This window comes from Branchiostoma floridae, chromosome 3 (genome assembly GCF_000003815.2).
Source record: "Branchiostoma floridae strain S238N-H82 chromosome 3, Bfl_VNyyK, whole genome shotgun sequence".
In the NCBI taxonomy this organism is placed as follows: Eukaryota; Metazoa; Chordata; class Leptocardii; order Amphioxiformes; family Branchiostomatidae; genus Branchiostoma; species Branchiostoma floridae.
This window is the reverse complement of record NC_049981.1, coordinates 14,100,266-14,110,882: the sequence shown is the minus strand read 5'-3', so window position 1 is coordinate 14,110,882 and position 10,617 is coordinate 14,100,266. Positions and strand designations below refer to the sequence as shown.

Below are 10,617 nucleotides of genomic sequence, written 5' to 3'. Positions count from 1 at the left end.
GGACCATACGCTTGCTAATATGAGTGGCTGTCCATCTATCTATGTATCGTTATCTTTGGCTGAGGTATCTTTTACTTCAGTGAATACTTTGTGATTAACGCCGACCTCCTTGATAACGGAATTTCACCGATAAATCATCCGTAAGTTGCACAGAAGACGAGAATGTTGCAGCTCGATTCCAATAGCACGTTTGCACCATTGCGGTAGCCAAAAGCAGTCTGTCAGTGTAGTGTGAAGAGCACGGAACTTTTTGAGAATACGACTGGGGTCAGCCAAAGTCCATACTCGATATCCAGTTGTCAGCGGATGTCTTTGAAGAAAGAGAAGCTTAGCGTCTAATAATCCCCCGCCTAGCAGCTCTGTCTTCTTCAGCGTTTAGGAAGTACTACCATACTTCAAAACTTGTCACAACTACAAACTTTCACCAGGGTTTTGCAAAGACAGCAATTCCGTTAGAATGTAACTATAAAGTAAAACTAAAACAGTAGAAGACTGGTTGACCGATAGTAAATATCTAAATTATCAAATATAGATTATCTCTTTTTAATTTAGCTTTTCAATTAGTCTCCAACCAAGTTATCATAATGCAACTTTTACAGTCACTATATAATTATGATGAAATGAATCATTCGCACTCAACAAGTATGCAAATCGAAGCATATGCTTCTATAGCATCAAAACCAGTGGACGATTTTCAATAGAAGATTTTCTACTCATTCAAACATAGCCCTAGAGATGAATCTCCAAAACGTATGAATCCCCAAAGATAACTTTTTTTAATCCTTCGTTTCCGACCAAAATAACTGATTCTCACATTGTACCTGTACCCCCGGACAACACATGGACCTCATGGGCGGGCCCTTCTTCGTCCCATGACCTGCAACCAATCACAGAACAGTGTTATGTGTCAATCATCAACTGTCATCATTTGATTACAGTTAGCAATGCCTGTGTTTTTTTACCCAACCCTAGGTAAGATATGTTAATCTTCTAGCAAGCCATTTCATTTGAATGATTATAAAGATATGAAAATGATTAACTTCTAATTCCTCCCGGTTTCATGATATCATAGTATGCCTGAATACCTCCTGATAAAACAAACATTGGGTTCATATACATGTATTGGACTGTGAAGCATTTGGCGTTTAGCGGAAAAGACACCCTCCCCCACACTTTTGTACATCTGTCTCACTTGGCATAAGAATGTTGTCTACAGCACATTGATGTGTCTGGTTTATTTATACTGTACCGAAGAATCAGCTTAGGGCATGACTCCCAACACTTGAATGGAATTTCCTGAATAATTACTGCATGGCGTTTCAAAAAGGAAGTTTGAAATCTATATTTCATTTCGACACATTCTTGTAAAATGTGTTACTTCGTTTACCGCCGATGCGAGGCAGTTTGTTTACTTTTAAATGCACTACAATGTCTTATTACTACTTATGTCAAAAGAGGAACATGTGAGAAATGAAGACATTCTAAAAGTGATATTCAATCAACAAAGGAACAGATAACATTAAGGACTTTGGCATGTTTAAGAAAACCACGACACTAAAGATAATCCCAAGTTTAATTATAAAGGATGACTTCATTGTGGGAAATGTACAGCAAGGCAGGAGTTAATAAAATTAGTTGTTTACATCCGTTGAACTGTCACGAGCATTGTACAGCTTGGAGATGTGCCCTACCATCTAGAGGACCTGTTTACTAACTGACCTTGTAGTATAAATAGAAGGGTTCAGCAATTGTAACCCTTCCGAGAATGTCGTTTGAAACCCATTTCCATGACCACTACCAATTGGCTGGCCAAGTCCACGGAAGTAGGTCATTAGAGCGTTTATTTTGTCAGCGATGTCCCCAATGTAGTCACTCCTAAAACAGCCAACCCACATGGATTTGTAAGGGCAGGTCAGGATTACAGGGAGTTCTAAATATTTGGTTTAATTCACGGGGGTTAGTTTGCAACAGTTTTCACAGAAATGTTGTAAATAGTAACGAGGTTTTCTGTCTCCAATCAACAAGACTAGAAGGAGATTGAACTGCGATCTCGTTGCGACTTGGATTGAATTTGTGTAACCCTTGACTTCATAACCGGAATATCATGAAAAATGTCAAAGTGTTAATTAAGCATGGCTAAAAATAACAAACACACAGAGCGTAACAAATTTGTTTTCAAACTATGGAATTTGATCTGTCGAATTTGAGGTCGCACCGAGGTCGCCGCCCTAGTAGAATGGGGTGTGTGATAAGCGATACATTTGATATTTTAAACATCATTCTGCATTGTTTGCTTCTGTTACCTAGTTGGTTTTAGATTCAAATCGTTCTGATAATAAGTACATTAGAAGGACGTACTTGGCCCAATATAGATATTACGACGAAAGGTATGGGCCATTCTCAAATGCCATTGCATGTATACGGCTGAGGCTGTAGACATTTGTTTATGGGCTGAGATGACAAACTCTACAGTCATTGAGAATATGCATGCGTCCTTCAATCAAGTATATAGTTAACTGAATAAAGTCAACAAGAAATAGCAAACGAATTTGGAATCCAGTAACGATTTTAAACAATAACGGTATCTACACAGTAACGACATTTATTTGTGCGTATTGGGTTTTATTAATTGGGTATGTGGTATAAATGCTGATATCCCCTTCCCAAGCGCACATCTGTTCCCAAAAATATTTTCTTATCCCTCATCTGTATTAGTCCTAAATGATTGATCACTGAGAAAACAACGTCTTAAGAATCTAACGACTATAAAAAGCTTCAATGAAAACAAGAGGGTGGAGCCCAATCAATCAATCTCTTAACTCATTAGAGTGTCAGCAAGCAGAATTAATTTCTTGCCCTCTTGCAGCTGCTAGGTTTACTGCCCAAAAAATAACCGGTTAATTGGACTTCTTCCTTAAATACTTTTAACCGCTATGTTGATATTAATGCTATATCTGGTTGATAGCATTTGTCATTTTCGTATATATTTTGAACGTGTTAGAAGTTTTCTTAAATGAAAGTCGTCAGAACAAAAATGGCAGCGAAATATCATCCAAGCTCCGGCCTAAAGTGGTCTTCATGTAAATAGGCTGGTGCATTCTTCCTTTTAACGTTTGCCAAGTCAAGGAGACTACGTGTAAACAAACATCTGCACCGCCTGGTCGGTCGTTACAATTTAGTGCAATGTAAATGTTTTCATATCAGACTAGACCTCGCCCAAAACCGATTTACACACCTCCAACGGTTTTCATGACATGGGTTTTTCTTTCCCCATCTAAAGGTGGCTATACAATAAGCTGATATATAAGTAGCTTTCAAGAGAATCCATAACTTGTTTTGATAAATTGTGAAGTAGTGAATATTCTTGTAGTAATTCTGGTCCATGCGAACTATTTATTTTGAAAACATACCTCTATCCTAAAATGGCGGACACACACGGCCACTATAGAGGACATCACCTACAGCACACATGACCTCTGACCGCGCGAAGGGATATTCACTTCTAAGTGTTAATTTAAGAATATAGAATTCACTCACTTCTCTCCAAAAGCACCAGCAGCGTGGTTAAACTCAGCAGCAGCATTTCCCTCGCGGCTCACCACAAAGAATCTCTGTTAAAAGAAAAAAATGTGGGAAAATTCCTTTGTGTGATCAAGATGTTCACGTCTGTTGACAACATGGTACCGCAGTTTGTTGTTGTTTGGTTGTCACCAACCGACAACACAAGCAGCGGGTTTTAGGATGTCACTGCGAAATCAACAGAGAAATTAGACAAATCAGTGCTAATTTACCTCAGACCACAGTTTAATCCATTTCGTTTTTCGATCAAATTTGCTGTCGTATGTTTTGGTAGCAAATGATGCGATACTAGGATGATGGCTGTTTGTGTGTAACATTAGAAATCCAATCACAGAATATTAAATACATATCCGCAAACCCCACAATCTTAGGGCACGGATAACAGCCATTGTTTATCTACACCATTCGTTGTTATATTATATGAAATAAAATGTAGACCGTGACAATTAATTAAGTATGTAAAGAACGTTGTTTATATAAGTCTCGGTACCGAATCTTTTTTTATCATAGGCACACAGGCAACGATACACAATATTTCTTTTGCGGGTTCCTGGTCTTCCCTCGGTACATCGAGACAGTTACCAAAACCTTTGCAGTTTTAAGGATAAACCATTTTGTGGCCACGGTGCCCCGAGTATATTTGTACAGCGTGTATGCCAGGCTGGCGGTGGCGGCTTTCACAGGCGTGGTGAGGGGGAGAGCCTTTCGGTGTCTGTTAAGGGACGTTTTACGTATTAACCTTTGCTACTGGAAGTTACCGCCGGATCAGTCAAGCAGTGCTTTCAATACACACGGAAAATCTCCATGGCATCATCATCATTATTTCTCTATTTCCGTTCTTTAGTTTTCACACCGATAAAAATTGAATCGAATATCCAGCATGGATGAGAAATTACTTTGCCGTTAAAAATATTCGATACCAATAGTGGAAAATTTACACTTTCACCATACAACGCATGCACACGCAGTCAACAAGAATGTAAAGAAAGCCGACGAATAAACGTTTTGCCATTTGCTACGTCACAAATTACGACAAAGAAAACAAGAGGTTCTAATGTTAAAGTTGACGTACCTTAGAAAATGTGGCAGTTGTGTAGCATTCCTCCTCTGAAAGTCGAAAACAAAGATTTTACGAGGTCGACACCTTTAGCCACTAGATAGATTTGTCCGAATGTCACATATATCTCCTGCACTCCAGATGAACGCATGTAGCAGGGGAAACGTTGAGAAGAAGGGATGCCAGAGTAAAGACGGTAAGACGCGGGCTCGGCAAATTGTGTGGCCGAAGGCTGGGGGTGTGCCGCGCAACGATCCCGCAGATTCACCAGCTTGGATTGTTGACTTATGCCTCATGTGACCACAAGAAGAATTTCGAGGCTTCTTTTCTTGCTGTCTTGGTCTTCTCAACAACAGCAGTCCAGAGGACCAGGGACAGGATAGCGCCAAGTATGATCGTGGGGCGAAAAGAAGGGAGAATGAGGATGGATTTAGCAAATTGAAGGACCTCCAAATGAAATGGTTAAATTTATCTAAATAATTTACGGTAGAAGTTGCATTTGATATATTTCAAGAATGATATTGAATACTGAATCCATCTGATATCTAATTATCATTAATTGCCATTAAACCGCATTGAACTTTAAACATAAATGTTTTTATGTCACCGTCGGTGTCAAAGTTGACTTCAAGAAACTATCACCATCCGAGTCGGAATGGTGACTAGACAGGAAAATGCTGTCATCCGTTGAACTGGTGTGAACTCTAGTGGCTGATGTTTTTTCAGCTTCCCGCAGGCAAATGTCGGTTTTGTTGTGCACCATATGTGGACCGGGAGCATCAACATGGACACGACAGAGCTGGCAGAACCATAAACGTTCCCCTTGACTTGCGACATCGCTGTTACTTCAACTGGAAAAGGTGACAGTCAACAGATGAGTATCTCTCATGTCAGTTCATTTGGACGACTCCTTTTGGCCCCTGAAACTAGATGGTAACCACGTGCAGTCCGGACGACCCACGTCAAAACGTCATAACAGCGATGTCAAATTAAGGAAGAGGGCAAAGAGTCACCCCATGTGTAGGTTGAGTTGCCAATGGTTAATCTCGGTTGAACTCTTCCCAAGTTCTTCTCTTTTATCTTCCCACGCATCTTCGCAAGCTTGTTAACGGTAAAGATACCAGGTTGGCACACTGTCCTTTTTAAGGAGACCTATGACGTTATACGTCTTTAAAAAACGTGATAGGAAATGACAGGCTTCTTTGGACACTAATTTACTAACTGTAATATTAAAAAAAGTAACACTACCTACGTGAATGTTTACTGTGTAACTATCATCTAAGCATATCACCTTAATGCATTGCATTTTGCAATCTCAATAGATAATGAATGAATGTAAATTTTACAGCTTGAGAGGGTTTCAGGAAGGAAAATATCGCTCAACATTCGGATGCTGTAGAAGTTCCCAGATTGACTAACGCACATCTCAACAACTAACACCAAACGCCATGCATATACTTAGCGGTATAGATGTCAGGGTGGTACGATAAATTCTTGACCCTGTCCAAGGTGAAGTTCAAAGTGAATTGACCCACCACGAACCCTTCACATCCGACATCACTGCCGCTCACCTCAAAGACGTTCCCTGCTAACGACAGAATGCTTTTCACGACAGTCTTAAGTTGTGACCAACTATCAGATAGGTGCAGGTACGTTGCGAATTGTTTACAAATTGTCACGTTATATTTGTCATACGTTACGTTCGATGGGTGTGCGCCTTTTCCGAGATATTGTGTAAATGCGATTAGCAGCAAAGCATGCTTGTACATACCCACCCAACATGAAGCGTTTTTGAGCAGTCTAGTCACAACTTCACACAGAGTACCTAAATCCCCAACATGTTTACAAAGAACGTCTGGATTAGTCTGGGCACGTCTTCTTTATGATAAATATCGGCACTTGATCCATCTTGAAGGGATTAACAGGGCTCTCGTGGTTAGGGGTGCAGGGAAATGCCTCGACCTTCCAAAATCGCCCATACAGGCTGACGTTGTTGAAGAATGGCTTCGCAGCGCCACCCATAGTATCAACCGTCTGCAGTGCCGTGAAGTGTCAAACCTTAATTTTTGATTAGGTTTGCAACGCATCACCCACGCATATACACATGTACGTGTCTTTCAATGCAACAGAGACGTTGAACATTAAACCAACGAACGGCATACAACAATTACAAGTTCATCTGCCCAACTACAAGTCTATGTACAGATGATCTACGTCGGGCACATTCTTTATAGATGTGGAAAAAACAACAACATTGCTCTGTATACACAAATCTCTGTGAATCATGCTCAAAACGCCATCAAGTCATGATCTTTGTCTCCAAGGTCAGAAATGTCTCTATTATGTATTACCTTTTGACCTTTTAACAAGCAGGTGCATATCTTCTACAATTACTTCTTCATTTATTTTTCACAACATTACATCTATCTAGCTATTGTAGAAGATATTAACTACTTGGTTCGCAATTGGTTTGACATGTCACAGGTAGTTGCTATGGGCTACAGACTGAGAGAGCGTTGTGAAACCATGCGGGGACCGGAAGGGGTAATTTAGAACGGTGATTATAGGTGAATGCACGAGAGAATGTTACCATCTAAGAGCAATCAAGGAAGACTAAAGATGTAGAACATAATAGAACATATGAGAAAGTCAAGGCAACTACAAAATTCAGTAGCACGAAAGTACAAACTACAAAGTAATCTGCATGGTGTGTTTGAAAGGATAACAGCATAAGTATTTCGTACAGCCCCAATATCCTTTCCGTTCAGTCCCCGAGCTGTTCACAGTTGACATTGACCTACAATGTGAACTTCACGGCAATCCTTCAACAACACACTCAGATAACGCGCGGCAAGGTCACTTAAGTCAAGTTCACACGGCCATGTTTTCCACAAGATGTGACACAACCACAAGTGGAACTGATGACCCCACGGAGAGGGGTGGGGTAGCCACTACGCGCCATGGTCTTCGCGGTTCACTCTCACAGTCTAACACTATATAGATTAAGAACAACAACCAAAGAGGGACCATGTATAGGTACAGTGCTCGACATTATTTATTTCGAAGAGCAAAGTTGTTTTTCACAGACTAACGATGAAAACATGATTGAAAGAGAAATGATAGCAAAATGTACAAAGTAAATGATAATGTGATACACACAAGAAACTACGTCTTGAAACAATTTGCGTTCGTAATGACATGACTGGGGTAAAGGGTTGAAGTTATCCAATGATATCTACATATATTCATGTAGACAATGTATGTTAGTAACATCGGGCTATCGGCACACGTATATACTATTATTCATTCTCTCAATATCGAGACACCGGCTAGTGAAGTAAAGGCGACGTTTGTCATCTTACAAGCACCCTTTCATAAGGCGGCGCAGAATGTAGACGCCCCATACCGTAACCAGAGAAAAGGCAAACGCGATTATTTTGGGGCCGGCCTCGACTAGACTGGGAGGGACACTATTCGGCTTCTGCATATATGGAGGCGAGCGGAGTAAACTGACTAAAAGCGTATGCGTACAGAGTAAATGTTTCCTCTGCCATCTTTGGCAGGGTCTCCTTGAGAGCCTGCCAATGTACAAATAGCTATATTAGAAGTGGGTGCAGTAGGTATGGCTAGTTGGCCTCTTACCAAAGTACCCGGCGAGTGTGATTTCCTTTTTTTCGTTGATTTATTAGCTACTAGGTATGAGTGAGCTGGCAGTCTTGCACCTGCATGTTTTTATTTGTCTTACAATGCACTTTCCGGATATCTGTCTTCACACTTTTGCCATGTTGGCAGCTTCGAATATAGATCAATATAGTACCTGACTCTTATCCAGAATCCGAGCCGCGTTTCCGGTTTAGCGCCACGTGGCGTATCACACCATTCCTGCACCTGGGTTTGGTATGGAAAAGCTAGCTGCTAAAGGAACCGATTTATTTAGCATTATTAACTTCGAGAAGAAGGTTAGTGACCTCAGAGGGCGTTTTGGTCTGCGCCAGTGTGTTCGGAGCTATACATTAAGATGTTTTGATGGATCGTACAGCCCCATGTTGGTTTGTCATGTAGGAAGGTATTGTGGTCTGGATGAAACATGACGAGTCAGTACTTTCAGGTTATGTGAATTCTTAGGTTTGTGTCCCGTGGACTCCACTTGTGCTGCACCTAGATAGATAGTTGCACTGTAGATAGTTTGTAGTTGTTAATAATACATGAGACTTGCCATACATTGTACCAGTTGCCATCGTTGTGCAATAAACTTGACTTGACTGTTCTTCCCAACTAGTGATTAAGACAATTATTCATTACTCACACTTATCCCTGCATACCAAAGTTGAGGTTTTTCCATCCAGCGAGAGGGATTATATTTACAACATAGTCATGTGAGTGAAGCACTCTTTAAAATAACCACAGACAACCCAATACCGACCGAGTGGGGGTCCATTCCGGTCGCGAAACATCACTCAAGGCTGGGCCATTAATCTCTCTCGTCTCGTCAAAATAAGCACAGCACTGGCCTATTGTCTTGTGTTGTCTACGGTAAGTCATCCGTATGTAACAGATATGACGTTCTAAGGTTAACAGAACCTGGGCATGTGTCTGAAGTGCCCTTTGAGTGGTGCTGAAGGTTACGACTTGAAATCATTGGGCAACGTTGGACAAAAACGCAAGAGTAGACTTATCTCCTTCTCTTTCTTGCTCTAATATACGAGCATATATGCAATTATCAATTAATTCAAAATAAAATGGAATTGTGTTGTTCTTACTTCTCTAAGAGCATACATCCGGATGTAGACTGTACTAGTAAATTACTACATCGAATATATTATGACACTATAATTTGTTTTTAATTGCAAATACATTTTTGTATGCTCCCTTGCTATATTGATAAAAGTGACACCAGAACAAAAAGATACACCCCAAGTACATGTAAAAAATACAATGTGACAAAGACTAATGATGTCCAAAGGAGTTATCTGTGAGTATTTGACAAACGAAATACCAGAACGTATTGAGAAAAGGTTTAAAATTAACAAAAAGCATCGTGCACAAAAGATTAAGGCAGAAATTTTGTTGATAAGCAAATTATTCATTACAAAAATAGTACATCATTTTAGAAACACATGTTGAGAATGCAAAACATGACGTTTGTCACTAAGACTTGACGTTTAAAAAGGTGCATTCAATGACAACTTGAAGAGCATGCTGCAAAGATGGACCAAAACAATAGTTTTTCTATCAATCTTTCACTTACGGGACGGAGGTTAGGGAAAACAGTCAAGGGTCCCGACCTGTGTGTGATCAAAGCCTCGTTCTTCTTTTGACTTGTCTGTTGGGCTGGATTGTGACTGGCAGGAAGGCATACAGTATACTGATCTGCTGAGCAGATGTGACGGTGTCGACTCAATAATGCATCGTAAGCACTTTGAGAAACAGAATAAGAACACATGCAAATATCACAAGTATATCATAACGGTAGAACGGCAATCACGTTCTAGCCATCATCAACAATCATCATGAATCTAGTCATCAACTTGTTTGAAGATTGATGTTATGCTCTGGTGTTGAATAGAACACGTATCTTGTGACGTATAGCGGAATAGGAAAATATACGTATAATTGGGATCAGTTAAGTATGTCCTTTGACTTTTCTTTCTTATTTTGTCCAACTTGCACAGAATGTCGGGAGGCAGTTCCAGGACTTACAGGATACCATGGAAGGTATTAGGAACTCTTTCGAAAGATGAGTGAAGTATTCCGGGCTAGAAATTTCATCAGAATGAGAAGTGTGCAAGGAATAGACGAGGGGAATCGTGTGTTGCACATATGAAGCAAACGGAAGTCTCGTATGTCAGTACTCGCTCACAAGTTGCGATACGACACCAACAAAAACAAACGGGTTCCCCGCATCTTTGAGACAGCATCTGCTGCACGCGTGTAGAAATTAGCCACTATAAGATTGATTTCAAGGTTCTTAGAGTGAGCAT

At 40.4% G+C, this 10,617-nt stretch overlaps 1 protein-coding gene and 1 long non-coding RNA gene across 6 annotated transcripts in view; one reads left to right on the top strand and one right to left on the bottom strand.

Annotated features, from left to right (window-relative positions):
• LOC118412004 (collagen alpha-5(IV) chain-like) overlaps nt 1-5,011 on the bottom strand; it is a 21,635-nt gene extending 16,624 nt beyond the window's left edge. For 2 of the 5 annotated variants that reach the window (XM_035814575.1, XM_035814576.1), the window contains exons 1-3: nt 4,652-5,003; nt 3,538-3,611; nt 822-877 (exon numbers count right to left, since the gene is read on the bottom strand). In XM_035814575.1, coding sequence (XP_035670468.1) covers nt 822-877; nt 3,538-3,583 — 102 coding nt within the window. In that variant the 5' untranslated portion in view covers nt 3,584-3,611; nt 4,652-5,003. Of the gene's footprint in view, nt 1-814; nt 878-3,537; nt 3,614-4,651 lie in introns of those variants that run through there. The other 3 variants (XM_035814579.1, XM_035814578.1, XM_035814577.1) reach the window with 2 other exon arrangements.
• Nucleotides 1-10,617, top strand: part of LOC118412006 — a 29,616-nt gene that overhangs the window by 17,648 nt on the left and 1,351 nt on the right. Inside the window, exon 2 of the long non-coding RNA XR_004830711.1 lies at nt 10,309-10,351. This is a non-coding gene — a long non-coding RNA (uncharacterized LOC118412006). The remainder of the gene's footprint in view (nt 1-10,308; nt 10,352-10,617) is intronic.